The 17,349-nt window shown below is 40.6% G+C and overlaps 2 protein-coding genes across 2 annotated transcripts; one reads left to right on the top strand and one right to left on the bottom strand.

Annotated features, from left to right (window-relative positions):
- The first annotated feature begins 182 nt into the window (after positions 1 to 182).
- Positions 183 to 2,981, top strand: mmgt1 (membrane magnesium transporter 1). Its single transcript, XM_041047483.1, has 4 exons — positions 183 to 310; positions 608 to 660; positions 770 to 873; positions 2,094 to 2,981. The coding sequence occupies exons 1-4, from the start codon at positions 232 to 234 to the stop codon at positions 2,248 to 2,250; spliced, it is 393 nt and encodes a 130-aa protein (XP_040903417.1). The 5' UTR covers positions 183 to 231; the 3' UTR covers positions 2,251 to 2,981.
- Positions 2,982 to 4,025: 1,044 nt separating this feature from the next.
- On the bottom strand, positions 4,026 to 16,516 carry ints6l (integrator complex subunit 6 like). Its single transcript, XM_041048407.1, has 18 exons — positions 16,251 to 16,516; positions 16,053 to 16,130; positions 12,656 to 12,805; positions 11,369 to 11,458; positions 10,976 to 11,159; positions 10,703 to 10,831; positions 10,175 to 10,338; positions 9,719 to 9,871; positions 9,403 to 9,535; positions 8,870 to 8,964; positions 8,646 to 8,756; positions 8,034 to 8,249; positions 7,829 to 7,955; positions 7,323 to 7,465; positions 6,971 to 7,199; positions 6,495 to 6,875; positions 6,272 to 6,365; positions 4,026 to 5,896 (listed from the first exon to the last, which is right to left on the bottom strand). Exons 1-18 carry the CDS (start codon positions 16,359 to 16,361, stop codon positions 5,794 to 5,796), a joined length of 2,691 nt encoding a protein of 896 aa, XP_040904341.1. The 5' UTR covers positions 16,362 to 16,516; the 3' UTR covers positions 4,026 to 5,793.
- Positions 16,517 to 17,349: the final 833 nt, after the last annotated feature.

Genomic DNA, 17,349 nt, shown 5'->3' with positions numbered 1-17,349 from the left:
CACTACTTTGGGGGGTATTCATGACATATAAACCTGCAACAGAAAACAACACCGAAAAATTATTGAGTATTAAAACCATTTCAAATTGCGTATATTTATATGCAATTTATTTTAATTGTGCCCTCGTCGCTTCCTTCCGGTTGATGATTAATTTTGACCCTGTCATGGTTGCGGCTGTTTACGACATTGTTTTACGACACTGAGCACGGTTCCTCATCGCACTGGTTCAAGATGGCCTCGTCTTTTTGGAAAGGTGTTGTCGGCGTCGGTCTTTTTGCCTTAGCTCACGCAGCTTTCTCAGCGGCACAGCGTAAGTATCAGAGCAGGGAGTGAAGACAGGTCTCTGCGTCTTTGTTTGCTCCTGGGCGGAGGACTGTGTTGTCTCCCGGCAGGTTGATAAAGCAACACGATGGGCCTTTCTGTCCTGCAGCTAGCTAACTAGATGCTAGAGCGGATTAGCTCCGCTTTGAATGAGGCAGAGATTTTTATCTGCAGTTAACACTAAAATACCACCTACAGTGATATATAGCAACTACTGTGACTAGCACAGGCTTAAAAATTTAAAGACGACCTCTTGCAGATTAATCCATCTTTTTTCTGTCATCAGATCGATCATACATGCGACTCACAGAGAAGGAAAATGAGACACTACCCATTGATGTGAGTGACTTTCGTCCTGATGTTAATTTTCTTCCTTCCTTCCTTTATACAGCCAACCTTAAAGAATTGTTTCTTCTATTTACCACAGTATTGTTTTGTCCCATTGCAGATTGTATTACAGACCCTATTATCCTTTGTGATGACCTGTTATGGGATTGTCCATATTGCTGGAGAGTTCAAAGACATGGATGCCTCCTCAGAGCTGAAAAACAAGTAAGTTGATTTACCCTGCAGCACCTTACTCCCCTGATAATGCAGTTGTTTGTGTCCTCTGCCACAGGGGGAACATGCAGTGAAACACCTCAGCTGCATTTATAGCAACGTTACTTTGAATCACTTCCCACAGAGACACATTAAAGCTCCCTCAGTCGCTGTTATGATATATTCTGAAGGTCCTGTGCATTTCCTTCAACCTGTGTGTTAAACATAATAGAGCTGCTTAAGTGTTATTTTCATTATTTTTCAATCTGTGAATTATTTCTGGATTAATTTCGTACTGGTTCAGTTATGAAAAAATAAAAACTAGTGATGAAAATGGTGTTGACAGTTTCCCAGAGGCCACAATAATCCCTTTGGTTTGCTTGTTTTGTCTGACCAACAGTCTCAAACCTTTAGATGTTCAATTTACTGTCGCGTTTGACAAAGAAAAACAAGCCATCACATTTTAGAAGCTGGAACTACTGAATAGTTGTCCTTTTGCTTTATAAATTACCAAAAAAAAAAAAACCCAAATCAATAATCTCCCAGATGAGTTTTCTGTCAGTTGATACATTGAGTAATCATGGCAGCGTCAAAACTAAATGTAAATAGCAGACACATAAGACAGAGAAGATCGATTATATATTGAGTGAATTCAAGAAACGTTCCAACAAATGACAGGGAAACAATAATAAGGCATCTATAAAGACTGTTGTTGTTATTTTCTTTTTGTAAAGACCAAATGGTTTTAAGTGCCAGGTTTTAAAATGGGTGCCATGTTAAACTATTAAGATCTAAAGAAAAAGACTATTGATCTGAAGCAAACATTTTGGCTCCCTAAAACCATTTTATAAGCAGCATGAGATGAATTTCTGCATCATTTAGATTTACTTCCTGCTTAGTTCCGACCACCGATGTTTTGATGATCTTAGGGCTACAGCAAACAATTATTTTATCAGCCAGTGTTTTGATTAGTTTTCGATTCATCAGTCTATGCAGTGTGAGGAAATAAATAATAAATGTCAATCACAGTTGCCCAGAGTTCAAGGTGACATCCTCTGAACCCACTGTGGTTTAGTTTACAATCCCACATGCACATGCAGTGTAATAAATCTGATGCAATAGCTGTCCTACATGTGCATAACTTCCTGTTCATCGCTTTGAAAGCAGCCTAATATTTGTGCAGCACCAGCCTTTGCATAACTGACATTTTTTCTGTTCTTTTTTTTTTCCAGAACATTTGATACACTGAGGAACCACCCATCCTTTTACCTTTTCAATCACCGAGGTCGGGTGCTATTCCGTTCGCCGGAGGAGGAGCCCTCCTCTGCACGCAACCAGCAAGCTCTTCCCAACCCCATACGGCTACGCAAGCTGGAGTATTTGCACTGAGACTGGCCTTTTCCTGCCTGTAACATCATTCACGTCAGATAAAATTTGTTTTTTGAGACAGGGGGGCGAAGTGAGAATTCATCTTCCTCTACTTTAATTTGTATTTGTATATAAACTAATATGCTGTCCAAACTTGCATCCCTGTCCGTAGAAGTGGTCACTACCATGTTCAACACTGACTGTGCCAACCCTTCAGTTTTTGAAGCAGATTTGTTTGTACACTATGTAAATGCTTTGGAGTCTTAAGATACAGAGACATCTCTTCCCTTTTGTCCCTTCTGAACTGAACTGGGATATTGCTGTCTGTTGTATATCCTTTGTGTGAGGGGCATAAAAAAACTCATGTTTAATTACTGTGTCATTTCAGCCACACATCAGTCTTGAGCAGCTCTCTGGGCAGAATTTTTTTTTGTTAACCGAAATACATTTTGTTGTATGAACCGAGGGCCTTTTATTTCCTGGATGATTTCCTAGAAGCATAAAGGTTCATCTGTACATCCTGTATGCAATAAAGACGCGTGGTGCATGCCACAGGAAATCAGCTTAAGGTGATCAACGGAAAACAGGAAGAAAGCAAACATTAGACAGCTGTTCTAATGATACTGTGACCACTACAGTAAAGTAGAAAGTAATGGTACATTTGTTGGGGTGAAGTTATTATTTTTCTTTCATTTTACATTTTAAGATTCAGCAACATTGTTTTTAATTTAATAAAAGGCATACTGATTTTACACATTGTCCGATTCCATTTTATTTTTTGCCTCAGCTCATATGAATTATGCTTTTCCCAGACAAAAGTGAATAAATCTCTGCCACAAACTGTAGGGACTGTTAATACAAAAAAGGCATCAATCATTCAGAGCCCTAAATATTAAGAAATTGGTTACAAATAATCATACTGTCACACTGGGTTAAAGTCATGGTTGTAATGACTGCATGCAGAGGTGGACTGTGAGCGTGACCTTGATGCTGGACTGCTGCACCACAAAAAAAATTCCACCTCATTAGAAGACCTGCAGTTGTTCACATTGGCCCCTAGGTGTCAGTGGAGGCTGGGTTTTCAGTGTGAGTTATACAGGAAGCTTCTCATGCTGTTAGATAGAACTGTGGTTTTATGTCCTTGTCTCCTTTATTTTCAGCTGAAATGTCGTCTCACTTGACCTAAACACATTTGTGGTTAGTTCCAGATAATAGTAATAATAATAATAATGATGATGATTTATGTTAGTTCTGATGGATTAATTGATTAAATGAATAACATCTAAGATGAGAGATGAAATGCTGCTTTTATTTTCTGAAGGTTTCTATTTATTTTTTTATAGTGTTCAGTTTAAAGAGGAAAACCACTTTCCTTTCTTTGGCCTGAGGGTTCAGGAAAATGCTGTTTTAAATCGGTTGTGTGGTTCCAGTAGGTCAGTGGGTCACGAGATGATTAAAAAGATAGGAAAGCACTGACCATTGTTTGTTTTTTCTCATGTGAATTGCTGGGGGGTTTTTTTCTCCTGAGGCCTTTAAAATGAGTCTGAGAAGATGAGAAGACATGGGAAAAAACACACTTTGGTTAAACTGGTCACAGCCGATGGAAAATGTCACACAAATGTACCTGTGCAGTGCAGGACAGTCCATCCAGGTCACATTCAGTTAACACATCTGTAGGTAAAACGTGAACCTGTTTGTAGAAGATGAAATTTTTTTTAAAAATATGTGCTGGAGAATTATCACATGTAAAAACATCTGCAGGCTCCTGAAGTAGAAATGCAGACACTGACAGTAGATACCATTCTATCCGTGGTTTATTTTTTCTTTTGTTAAAAAAAAAGAGTAAGTTTCATAAAATTTTACACTTTGTATATGTTCTCAACAGTTTACAAAAATTGGCTTTAAACATTTTCTTTCAAAATATTTCTTATACTCTGAAATAAACAAATTCACAAAAATAATCTATATTCCTTATGAACATTAAAAAGTAGTGTACATCTGTGGTAAAAACGGGGAGAACGAAGGAGGAGCGCTAACTCGGGTTTATGTAAAAAGCTGCAGAGGGTAAATTACCAGCTGTTAAAGTCCACTGAGCCCGGACAGATGCAGAAATTCCTCTGAATAAAGTGGTAATTCTGGGAATCAATGGAGTGTTTGTTGTGCTGGAGGAGGAAGATTTGTGTGTGTGTGTGTGTGTGTGTTTTGGGATATCAATAGCTGCATTCACTGAACCCATGTTCTATTGCTGTAATGGCAGGTAAGAAGACACTGATGCACAGTCACTAACTCAGCAAAGACAACAGTCTTGGGTGAGGTGTTTCATGGACACAATGAGTCCATTTCTGGTCCAACACACTAATGTGAAAAACACTGATATTTCTATTTACTATGTTCATCAATTTCAGCTTTAAAAAGCACTGTTGCTGTGTGACGTTTGTTTCCAGGGAAATGTCAGTATAACTGTCAAATTAGTAACAAAATAGTTTGGACATTTAAAATTGACTTCATGACCTTGTGTGAAGTTTCATCTTTTTCCTTTTTATGAACTAAAATGGGTGGGCAATATGGCAGCTGTCCTGTGAGATGAGAGAAATTTGTCTACCAATCATGATTTTGCTTTAGAATTCACTGTATACTGGGGTAACAATCCCTTTCATATGGAAATATTGGAAATACAACATCACTGTATCAGTGTGACGGAGTATCTGTCTGAAGTACGGACGGAGTATCTGACTGGATTCTCCAAAAATACACATTTCCATCTGGGTATTTTTTATGTGTTGGAGTTTTCTCAATAGAAGTTCCAGTAAAGTGTTGATATATCACCACTTATGTTGCTACTGCAACACGAAGTTACACATGTGCTCACAGATTTTATCCATATTGTCCACCACTAATGCTACTGCATATCAACATCATCCAATAAGAATGGGAAAATATTGGGTAACAGTTTCGACATCAGTGCATCCTTTATGCAGATCTAACACTGAAAACATGAGGGGTGCCCAGTGGGAACAGATTTCTCCTGACAGCCAGACAGCTACATCAGGTTTATTACTCTAGAAAAAAATGGTTGCAGTTTTACAAACACTTTTCAGACCAGCTGAAGAAAGGTCTGTTTTTAAAGAATAACAATAACAGGACTAATCCTGTCCATCCCTTGCTCTGCCATTAAGGGATCTGCCAGCTTACTGTGTGTCTGTCTCACGGAGTGTGTGTGTGTCTTCTGAACAATGTGCCGATACAGACAAAAGCCGTATGGATGTTTAAGGCATCTGTCAATTTGAAGAGGATTATATTTAAAGTCTCTTTACTCATCCTCAGTGGATCTGTGCTGAAGGCTCCTCCTCCAGTTAAACCCCTTACCCTCCGCCTCAAACAGGATGTGATGTAACAGCACAGGGACAGTAGAAGCATCTGCTCTCAGTGCACTTGTCCTTTTCCTCCTCTAGTTCCCCAGTTTGTCTTTTTGAGGCCAATCAAAAAGGACATCTCTTTTATGGTGGTGATTTTCAAATGGTGAACCAAATATAGTTCAGTCACAAAGCAAAGATGGATTCATCACTATCTGCCATGGTCGTTGGGAAGCTGTGAGGATGTTACGTGCCTCTCCTCCAACTCAGCGAGGGCCAACTCCAGCTGCTGGATCAGTACCCGCTTCTTGAACCTGGGAGGCGCGCAAAAGAAACGAGAAAGAAGCAGGGAAATAAATAGGGAATAGTAACAGTAATTATGCTACAAGTTAACGTCAAGGGAGAACACTTCAAGAAACAAGCCAGGGGAGATTCTCGTGGGCGAACCTGCTTAAAAAAGCAATGAAAATAATCGCAATGAGGTTATGAGTCATTGTTAAAAGCTGCAGAGCTTCAAGGACACTAAGTCTACACTACATTATAACTGCAGTGACACAGGTCTACCGGACACGTTGTTGAACATTCATGTTCTGCGTCAGAGACAAGACTGTTGCGAAGCTTTAAAAAGAGCAAAAACTCTTCCACTTAATCCTGTAATGAGAAAAAAAACAGATTACACACTTTCTTACCTGACAGCCTCTTTGATAGCATGCTGGATGAAGTACCTTTGAACATTAAGTGGTCCTTTCACCTGCTGCAGTAGTGAAAGTATTGCCTCATAGTCTGAGAAAAAGCACAGAGACACACAGAGAGATGAAGAAACTGTTGAAATGATCCCAACGTGACATCTGCTTTGGTGGATTAGAATAAAAATCAAACGTAACATGACGCGCTGCATTGGCTCATACTCACTTCGCCCGGGCTTGCGGACCTCTTTTATGACCCGCGTCCGCAGCTCTGCTTGGCTTCCATCAAGCGGAGCTATAAAAATGGTCTCAAGCACTGCAGGGTCAACTTCAGAGGCCTCCAGCTGGCTCTGCGGACTCAGCCGTTCACAGTTGTGTTTCTCCTCCAGCGGCTGCTCGTCTAAACAGTCTTCCACGAGTCTCTCCTCCGTCATGTTGACGTCCTCTCCCCGATCCACTGCTCCCACCCCGGTCTTCTCCTCCAGGGTCAGTGAGGATGGGTTTCCTGCCACAGGGTCCATCTCAGTGGGCCAGATGTCCCCCGACTCAGGCCCAAGAACCCCGTCACCATTACTCTCAGGGACCACCAAGTTGTTGCCATCCACTCCTGCAGGGGTAACAAAGAATTATTTACAACTACACCACAGTGCCTTCCAGGCAGTAACGTACAACCAGTTCCACATACTGTACAGAGAGTCTTACCTTTGTGCTGTGGGATGGGTTTAATGAGGTTCTGCTGCCCTTGAACTCCTACCGGACTCTTTCCCACCACATGGTTGGTGTTCCCTGGTGGAGTCTGTGGCCGCCGCAGCAACGGGGACATACTTCGCCTTCTCTTCATAGTAGCACTCGAGTTGGAATCATTGGAATTTCCTCTTTTCTTACTTTGAGGGCCCGCTACAAACTCATCTGCCTCGTCGATCATCATGCCCTGAGATACACATTTGAGAGAAAGAAAATTAAAGGATTCAAGAAACTAAGTATTGACTGAAAAAACACTACATGCTGCATGAAGCTGGATCAGCACCAGCGTTTTATGTTGGTATATCATTACCTTCTTGTCCTGTTTGAAAGGATTCCCAAATGTGTGCAGACGTTTAGGTTGGTCAGGGTCAATCTCTCTGAGAGGAGATGGCATCATTTTTAGGTACTCCTGATAGTTTCCCATCTGAGCCACTGGAATACTGTGCAGGTAGTCTAACAACCACAGGAAATTTTATTATTATCAATAGAATACCAAAGTAATTACACAGGATTTCATATATATTTTTGGAGTTGGTGGTTTGGATTAGTATCATTCATGTACGTTAAACGCCTCTAGCCATGCATTTTTGAAGTGTATTTTTAAAGAAATCAGTAAAAATAAACATTGCATACAGTATATGTTTCAAACTGTATTCTCAGAGCATTGCAGAGACCAGAGCTAGGACTATTTAAAAATACAATTAGTTGTCAAACTCCCTCAACTTGACCTTAAGTACTGTTAAATAAAATTCCACACTAAATTAGATTTGCTTTAATGTCACATGTTCTTTTCACCCTGTCCTTAGAACAACATACCTTCGTCTTGCCCTCGGATCAGTTTCTGCGATGTCCTCAGCAGATTGGAGCGCATGCGGGTGAGCTGATCCAGAAGGTTCCGTCTTGGGATGTCGTAGGCATTTCGATAAGCCTGAGGTTTTACATCCTGTAAACACACCAGTATATCTAGTCTTTTCCATCCACATAAAGTATGTCATATTTTTCAGAATCATCCTAAATCTACCTTGTTGAGCAGGGCGATCTGGAAGCCGGCGAACTCTTTGAAGTTGAGGTCCACCAGACGAAGAGGCCCCTCCCCGGTGATTCCCTGAAGCAGCTGCTTGAAGTCTCGCCGGTGGGCCAGAGAGAGAGAGCTGGAGTGGTTCTTCACCTTTATGCCAGTTTCCTGGGGAGCCTTCTTCCCCACGGACACGATTAAACGCTCTGATTCAATCTTTGCCTTCAGTCAAACGAAACAAAAGGGAAAAAATACACATTTTACTGTCTATTCAGACACTAAAATTCAAACTGTCAAAGCATTTTGGATTACATTTTTCTATTTGGTTTCTTGAAGTCTTTTGGAGTCTCAAATATTCATGTAAAAGCTCAAGAGCAATGTTTCTACTTACGTCTGCTCTTACAAATGCTCGACATGTCATTGAAATGATTCAATTAAACCTTCTACAACATCAGAAATATAAATAACTAATAATAGCTTAAGTTGTGGCAACAACTGACAACTGATGACCACACTGGTTGTGTCTCTCAGCTTGGGCTTTTTCCACCATGTCTACTATACCTGTCACACTGCATGGAGATGATGTTAAGGGAGCCTGTGTGTGCAAGGAGTCTTTACCTGCTGGCTGAGCTTCTTTAGATATGAGATGACGCTGTAGCTCAGGCCGCAGTCGATGGTGTCTGCAATAAGGTTAGGTGCACCCATCATCCTCAACGCCTTTTTTAAGGGCTGTTAGAAGATGGCAGGGGAAAACTCTGGATATTAGTTATGTGTGGAAAAAATATAAATCCATGTACTAAAAATATATTAAAGGCAGCATAAGCAAAATAGCTTTGGTTTACCAAGAGGTAGTATGGAGGCATTGTCTTCAGGTACATCTCAAAGGCCTGTCGCCACTTGATGTTTGGTTTTAGTTTGTGCACTTTAAACAAATCATCTGAAAGGAGAAAAAGAAGAGTGGGATGTCTGAGAAAAAAAAATAATTTTAACATTCTGGATCAGTGACCAGTCAACAAACCACCTGCAGCTCCTCCTGCTGCTACAGGGCTGACTACTGAACACACATCAATATTCAGGTGGTGGGTCTAAAACCAGCATCAAAACATACACTACCAGTTATCCATCTTTATACTATCCCGAAATATCTCTTTGTTGCTTTGCATCATTAAAGATTAACTGTTCAAATTGCTCTGTTATAAGCTTGTTATTTGTGATTATGTTTAGAGCTAACGATGCATGGGGAGAAAAAAAAGATTGCGCATGATGAAGTGCCCCAGAAAAAGGAAAGCTTTTTGAATTTAATATCAGCTCAGACCTACTGACCCAGAAGTTTTGAGGCCACTTTAATGAAATGGTTTACTGCCATATGTCTTACCGAGGAGTGGGAGAAGGACTGGGTAGTTATAAGGCATGACAAACAGGTTGACACAGGTGAGAGTCGTGCTGGCTTTAAGGTACCCAAATGGCTGTCCCAGGTCATTTTGTTTCCCACTGCTGCTGACAAACACCTGAGGACAACAAGGGAAATTAAAAAGTCAAATAATATTTTTGCTATTGACATTGAGAAAAAAAAACATGAAAAAATATTTTGCATAAAGTTATTTCTGGTTTTCAGAATAGTCCCAGAGGCAACACCAGAAACGGTAGAAACAAGCCAACAGAGCTGATGGGTGTGTGAATATGTACCCTACCTGCCAGCACATGTGTGGAGACTTCCTTTCCAGGATGTACTGGGTGAGTGGAGAAGGCTCCAGTTCATACTTGTCAAAGGGGAGTTTGTCAATCACCATGGGTTCACAGTCCACACACGAGAAACGCACCATGGGATGAGCAGAGCGAGGCGGCTGAGATGGAGATAGTTGGGCATTAATTATCTGTGGTACAGACCCTTTGCAACAGCAATATAACACAAAGCACTGCAGTTCTGCAGGAAATCGAAATCACAGAGTGAGTTTGCAGAGTTGGAAACTTGATTATATTGGCTATAAGTCAAAGTTCCTGACAGAGAGAAAGAGGACTGCCAATAAAAGAGAGAAACACTGAAAGATAAGAAAGACAAAGTGAAAGCAGTTGAGCAAGTTTGTGTGTAAAAGTGGGTCCAGACTAAAGGAGTCGCTGAGATATTCCTGAACCTGTCTCGGGCTCACCAGTGTGGGAGAATTCTGGTCCGGCCAGAAGGACTCTGGTATGGGCCAATGCCCAACTGGCACTCCGGTCTTTGGGTTCGGCCGCACGTAGATGAGTTTGTGGCAACTGTGCCACGGCTGTGGGCTGAAGGATGACACAGGACGACTTGACTCCACTGAGTTCTCTGTAAAACAAAAGAGTGTATGACATGACACCATTTCTCAGTCAAATGCAGACAAATACAAACAACTAATGGGAGCAAGTCAAGAGTAAGTCAAATTGTCTCAGTACTTTACTTTATACAGCCTAACTGTTCATTTTCCACTGTATTTGGTTGATCTAGAAAAAGCACCCAGTTCTCCTTTCAGTGTAAAAGTGCATTGTGGTGAACCAGGATAAGAAGATTCTCTTCTGCTTTCATCTGTTTTACTGCCCAGTGTCTTTGCTCCAACTAACTGTTTGAAATGTGATGAGATACAGCTCTCAACAGCTCAGTTAAAATATACTTCTTTTACAATGCACACGCACAAGCATCACCCAAAACTCACCTTCCCCAATGAGAGGCGGATCTGGCCCTGTCTTCTCAAAATTAATGACAACGCCGCTTTGCACCTTTTGGACCAGAGATTCCAGACACTGGTTCAACATCCTCTGTGTCCGTACACAGTACGATCGCCCTGAGAGGAAACGGTGGGATGCACAATGACCAAATATAATAGTGTGAATATAATAGAATGAATTATCATGTGCTGCCAAAAAAAAAGTAGAGACACACACACAATGAATGAATGCAGGCGCCTAAGTGAAAGAAAATGCCAAACCTCCAGTGACTTCACACATCTGGGTGATAGCAGACTCATCTGTGGGGACGCTGCCGAGCTGTTCATTGTCGGGTGTTGCTGCTCCTGGCAGCCTCAGGACCAAGGCAAACAGACGCTGGTCCCACCGAAAGGGCTCTTTGGTCAGTTCACTGCCTGCCAAAGGAGAGTTCAGAGGCAGGTGCAGCTGCACAACAGACGGGGGAGAAGAAAGACACGGATGACGGGAGAGGAGGTTAATATGTGAGAACTTCCTTCACCAATTCCACCATCATGCAAACCTTACGCTTCACGTCATTAAAAAACGGAAAATGGTTACATAAATATTTTATAAAGCAGCTAACACTATCCATGGTACAGTAAATAGTGGCACTACTGCATTTTTTATGTTCTCACCTCATCTGGCACCCCAGAGCTGTGTGTGAGCTTGTTCCCATCAGTGATAGTGATGATCACAGATGGCTCCAGGAAGAAGGGGTTACGTCCCTGAGAGGGAAACGATAACATTCAGCAATTAAATCCCAGTGATCCCATTTATTATCACTAGCCTGGCTTCCTTTCTTTTTGTTCCAGACCAAAAACACTCTTGTGGGCTCTGTATCTAAAAAACATCTGCATCTCCTCAAAACACAAAAAGTAATTGGTCTCTCATGCTCACAGTAATGGCAAAATATATACAGTTCAAACAGAGGTTAACTTAAACACAGCAATTAGTATGGTATTAGCATCACACCTCTGATAACCCACTGGATACTTGTATGAACTGTGTTGCAACTCTTTGCTTTACGTCAGGACGCATCTGTCATCTGCACAGTGTCCTTGAGTTACCCATTAGAGACAGAGGCCTCTGCCACTGTGCTGTACGGGACAGCTTCACCTAATTTAAACACACAGCCCCTTCGTAGATTTACACACTTCTGATTCAAAGAACTTGGCTTTGTATTATTTCATACATTACATTTTTATCAGTACTGCCCAGCAGTATATAACAATAACTCCTAATGATATAACTGATTTAATTAAAAACAACCTGAACTCAGATAAGTGGAAGAAAATGGACAATACTGCTTTAAGCGAATAAGTGCCTAACGTCTCCCAATAGCCTGAAATCAGAAAGGGAAAAGTACGTATTTAAGACCTTACAACACCTTCTAAGGCCTTTTTTGAGGGAACTGAATTCAGTCCTTTTAAACAGGGGGATTAGACGGATGTGCAGTTCACCTGACTGTCAATTTGAAAGTTGGCTCTTTTCACCAGTGGCTCTGATTCTCGCTTTAGAAATGAAAGGCACTATAGGGCAAAATAAACCCCAACACACACTAAAATTAAAAAAAAAATATGAGGAGTGTGTGTGCTAATTTTATTTATTCATTGTCTTTTAAAGACAACAAATTTATTCCTGAATTATATCACCCTATCAGTGTGTACAGGGAATCTAAAACATTCCAAATGTTATGTTTATAGCCATTACCAGTGAGTGAAATGACTTCATGAAATGAATTAAATAAGTTGTTATACAGTAACAGTACCTGATCTGATAATAAGCAGTAATTACAATCACTCTGAAACCTTAAAAAAACACATTAAAATGTTGAAGAATAATTCTATTCTATTTTATTTTCTTATAGCAACAGATGAGACTGCTGCCAAAGTAATGCATAATAGGATTTTGGTGTCAAATACCTGTCCATAATTGTCAATGCCTGAGACAAGGCGGTTGAGGTTAAGCAGGTCAAAGGCTGTGCGAAGAGCGTGACCTAGTGTAGTCAGCCCAGATGCCTGCAGATTCTTCAGCTCGCACATGAAAGTTGCATGGTTCTCCTTCCAGCCGGCCTGAAATACATACATCAACAGTGGGCTGAACGCGTTGCACAGCAAACAACCTTGCAACACAGTAGCAGAGGAAGCCTGAAGTCGCCGTGCATGGTGAGCGGCCACAATCCAAAACAGATCTCAAGCCAGATACCCATGCTATGTAATTACAAAGAAAAACAGAATGGTTCACTGACAACCACAAACTGATTCATGTCAAGCATATGACTGCCACCTTTGGTAAGAGGAGTTTAAATCTTAGCAACCCATTGATTCTGTGCAACACGACATAATAGTAACCATAAAATGAGATCAGGGGTTATGTCAAGCTCTGGAAATAGAAGATAATATTGTGCAAATTCAGGTCCACATCTGAGCTTGGTGGTGCTGTTTAAAAAAGAGTCTAATTTCATACATGACAAGCATCCCAAAATACACTTCCCACTGCTGCCTCGTCCTCTGTGACAGAGATATACTCCCACAGGAGAGGATGTGGGCGTGTAACTGCTCTTGGACTTTTCTCCAGCGAGGTCAAGTACCTTACTGCTGCAGCTTCATGGTTAATCTAAGGATGACCTGCAAGCTTACCACTTCCTCTATCGGCAGAGGGAGTGGGGGGAGAGGCTAAGGACACAGAGAGATGGAGATAAAAGCCTGAAGTGCCAGTATCAACATGTATGCTCTAGATCTTTGGATTATCATCGGATATCATTCCAAAGCTATGATTTGGGTGGAATTTCTAGGAAAGCCCAGAGTATTACATGAATGACGTTAGATAAATATTATGCAGTCATACAAGCAATAGCACCAAGCTGCTGAAGCAAAAGAATTAAAGTGGAAACACGTTCACAGGGGTAGTAGCAAAGAAATAACCCAGACATAGACACTTGCGTAGGCAAGCAGAAATGTAAGGCTTAGCTTGCACTCAATAATTCAGACTACAGAATATTTCTATTTTCCTCCTGCCCAACCTCCTCTCTCTCCCTCTACATCAACAATTTATTGCCTCTGTAACTGTGCAATCAGAGTAGCCCCATTCAGTATAACCTTGTCCTTTCATCATAATCCTCAGTACACAAAGCAGGCAGAAACAACAAAGGAGAAGGCAATGAAGACAAAGAGAGGAAGAGCAGGAGGAAGAGAAGTTGAGGACAGACTTTACAACAAGGGAAAAGTACTTTACATAGCAGCACCTGGATGATTTTATGTGAGCGAGGAGAATTAGACCTTGGATTATTTGGCTAAAATGTCATACACATGACTATTTCAGTGTGATGCATTTAGCTATGATCTGAACTTGTGGTGAACACTGCAAGGTCAATGACTGAAGTAGAAAGAAATTCTGTGTTCAGGAATGACAGCAACAACTCGTTTTGTCATGACCCTACTCCTGTACTTATGCCTATAGTAATGCAGTAAAAAGTATGTAATAATGTTATAAGTGCTGAGGCTGTGAGCTGAAAATGGTCATTTTTCCCTTATTATTATGGAGGTCAGTAAAGAGCCAGATATAGCCTGTGTGATTTTTTATGTTTGTGCAGCTTTTACCATTAACACTGAGCATTAGTTAATTGAAAAAATATCTCATTATTCAAATGCATCTAAATAAAGTGTGAAGGTTTGTAGAATATATTATGAAAGACTGCTAAATATATTGCAAGAAATTAAAATGATAAATGTTGTTTGTTTAAAATTTAAATAGAGAAAAGGAAAAACAGCTCAGCTCAACTGAAAGTTAGAGCTATATTTTACATTTTGTTTTAGCTTAATTTACCTAACATATATTACGTTAAAGATATTCAATGTAAAACTCTAAGGAGCCCTAGAAGTGACAAACAACAATAACAACCCAGTGATTAACTATTTAAATCACACTGAGCTAAACATTTTAACAGACTATACAAAACAAAAAGCAGGGCTTTTTAACCTCTGATTATCAGATAAATTTCAAACATACATATATATTTTACACTCTGAAATTCATTATTTAAACACTTCCCATTTTCTTTGTTGTTTTAATGATAATTAGAAGTGCATCCCTAACACATCAGCGTATAAATGAATCGTGTAAAATATTATGTTATACTATTACACAGTTATGTCATAAATTATTGTGAGATAGACTATAATATTTTCAGTTCTGGTCTGGGGCTTTTTAAAGATGCAGCTGTTGAATTAGTTCTGCAAAATACACCGAAATTGAACTTTCAAGAGTATAAAAAAATTAAATTAAAAGGATGGGATTCACTAGTAATTACAATTACCTATTAACTTCTGCACTACACTTTGCAACCTATCTCTATCTATATTCTAAACCTCACACTAGCATCTTTAAGACTGAGTAATTAACTTTCCAGCTGTGGCATTTTGCAAGTTGGTCATGAGGCATGCAGACAAAAAAAGTAAGATAAATAAGGAAAGCAAACTGTTCTGTGTGTCTTCCAGCATTAATGTCACGGGGCAGAGTAAGTACTGAGCATATTGTGTTGAGAGTAGTACAGAGTTGTTTGTAGACAGAGTTAGGCAAGCCATCAGATTTCTAATGCAGACCAGCTGCTGATGCAGATCGGGGACTTCAGGTGTTCATGTGGGTACTTAAAATGTATTTTATTGGGCAAGAGAAGCTCAGAGAGAGATGTGTGCCAGGTCATAAAACAAGTCAACAGATTAGTGGTGAGGATAGCTTTGCTGACATGAAACCCCTGAAATTATTGCAGTGATTCACAGGTTGTATGTTTTGGCTGGGGTGTGTCTGCATGAAAACTAGACTGTTTGTATGCTGGGCCATAATGCTCATAATATCGGCATAACAAATAATTATCATATGAATAATGATAATTTTCTTCTAGCGAACTCACATAAAAATAAAAAAAATCTCATGATGAAGAGGGCTTATCAACTTTCAGCCCAGACTGGCCAATGGTAATGCCCAGATGATGCAAGGGGCGGGGTATAAGATGATTGGCGGGCTCTTTTACCAATCTAAACACCGTATGGTCAAAAAAAGAGAGACGTCAGAGGCGATAATAAATCTCTCCGCCTCCATCTCAACGCCCGAGACTTTTCTCAACACAAAAGCAAAATGTCCGCTGGATGTTCGGAGGTAGTGCATCTCCGGGTCTGCGGGTATTTGGAGCAAAAAATTGCCGTTTTTCGCCACCGGGAAGACGCCCAACACTGACTACAAACCAGAAGGACAATAAAGTCTCACTGACAGAAAAATACGTTCGACTGGTCAAATGTAAAAATTGTATCAGTTGCTAATTACCTTCACTCCGTATGGTGGATCATCGAATGTAACTAGCATGTACCTGTCGCCTCTACTAGCCGGGTCTCGGGCACGCAGCTGTCAAAAAAAGAAAACCAAAACAACATATATTAATTTCGACCGATCTTGCCCAAGGAACCCTAAGCTCACCAAAGGTGCATACTTGCTGAAAAAAGTCGGGGTAAAATCATTCTTTACCTTCATAAAGACCTCAACCGCGCCTTTAGCAACGTCCAGATACGTCGTACCCAAATAAGTGCGCTGATTCATAGAGGCGGACGTGTCTAACAGGAAAAGTAAAATAGGCATTTTAAATGTAAAGCCGCGGTTGTATGCTTTTCTAAAATAACTGTTATCCACATGTGACCTATCGTGCGGCCAAACAGTTCACACATGTGTGTATATATTTGTTATAATAAGCCCCCCCTCCAGAAGAGGGCCGTTGCCTCTGCCCTCTCTCTATCTGCCTTTCTAGAGCTCTGTCTCGGCTCGCGCTGTTCAACTTCTGCTCCTAACCGAACGGAACGCCCCGCTCTCTCAACTGCGACCCCATTGGCTGATCCCGATTCCACTGACCACGCCCCCCTCCAATATATAAATATATAACGAGGTCGCGATGGCTCGTGTATACAGAACATCCGCCTACCCTTTACATTTGTACGTATGCTAAACAGGCAGATAATCAAAAGTGTGGTTTGTGGCTCTTGTGTGTGTGTGTGTGTATGTGATCCTGACCATAAAGTAGCCTACCTGCCTTCCTTGAAATGAGACAACTGATATTTGTAGCTATATATATCATATTCACTGGGCCTGAATATTCTTAATATTCCTTCCCTTGCACGCACCCCCATCCCCCAATACCTGTCACATACACACACTACCTCTGATTTTGTCTCCTGTCACTCTATTGTTGTGTTCAAGGTACCTCAAACGCTCCACCCATCCGCCTATAAAACACACCATAACAGGAACACGTGCATCTTATGGCTTAATAAAGAATGAATATTTAAATTGAACAATGTTATTTAAGTCTATAAATCAAGTGTCATTCTTAGGGTATATGCATTTTGCACTGTAGTGGCAGAATCAAGAGAAAATTCACTTTTAGTTTTGACACAAAATTTGTGTAGAAATAGAAATACAGATATTCAAACCTCCACAAACATATTATATTGTACACATAACAAGGTAAAAGACACTTTCACCAAAGGCCTCTCTAATCATAAAAAGTACCCCGTTTTGTGTCTACTCTATAATACGTCCGACACCACTTGAAGGCAGCATCGCTGTTATATGA

Source organism: Toxotes jaculatrix, chromosome 10 (genome assembly GCF_017976425.1).
Source record: "Toxotes jaculatrix isolate fToxJac2 chromosome 10, fToxJac2.pri, whole genome shotgun sequence".
NCBI lineage: Eukaryota > Metazoa > Chordata > Actinopteri > Toxotidae > Toxotes > Toxotes jaculatrix.
The sequence above is the reverse complement of the archived record's forward strand: the minus strand, read 5'-3'. Positions and strand labels throughout refer to the sequence as shown.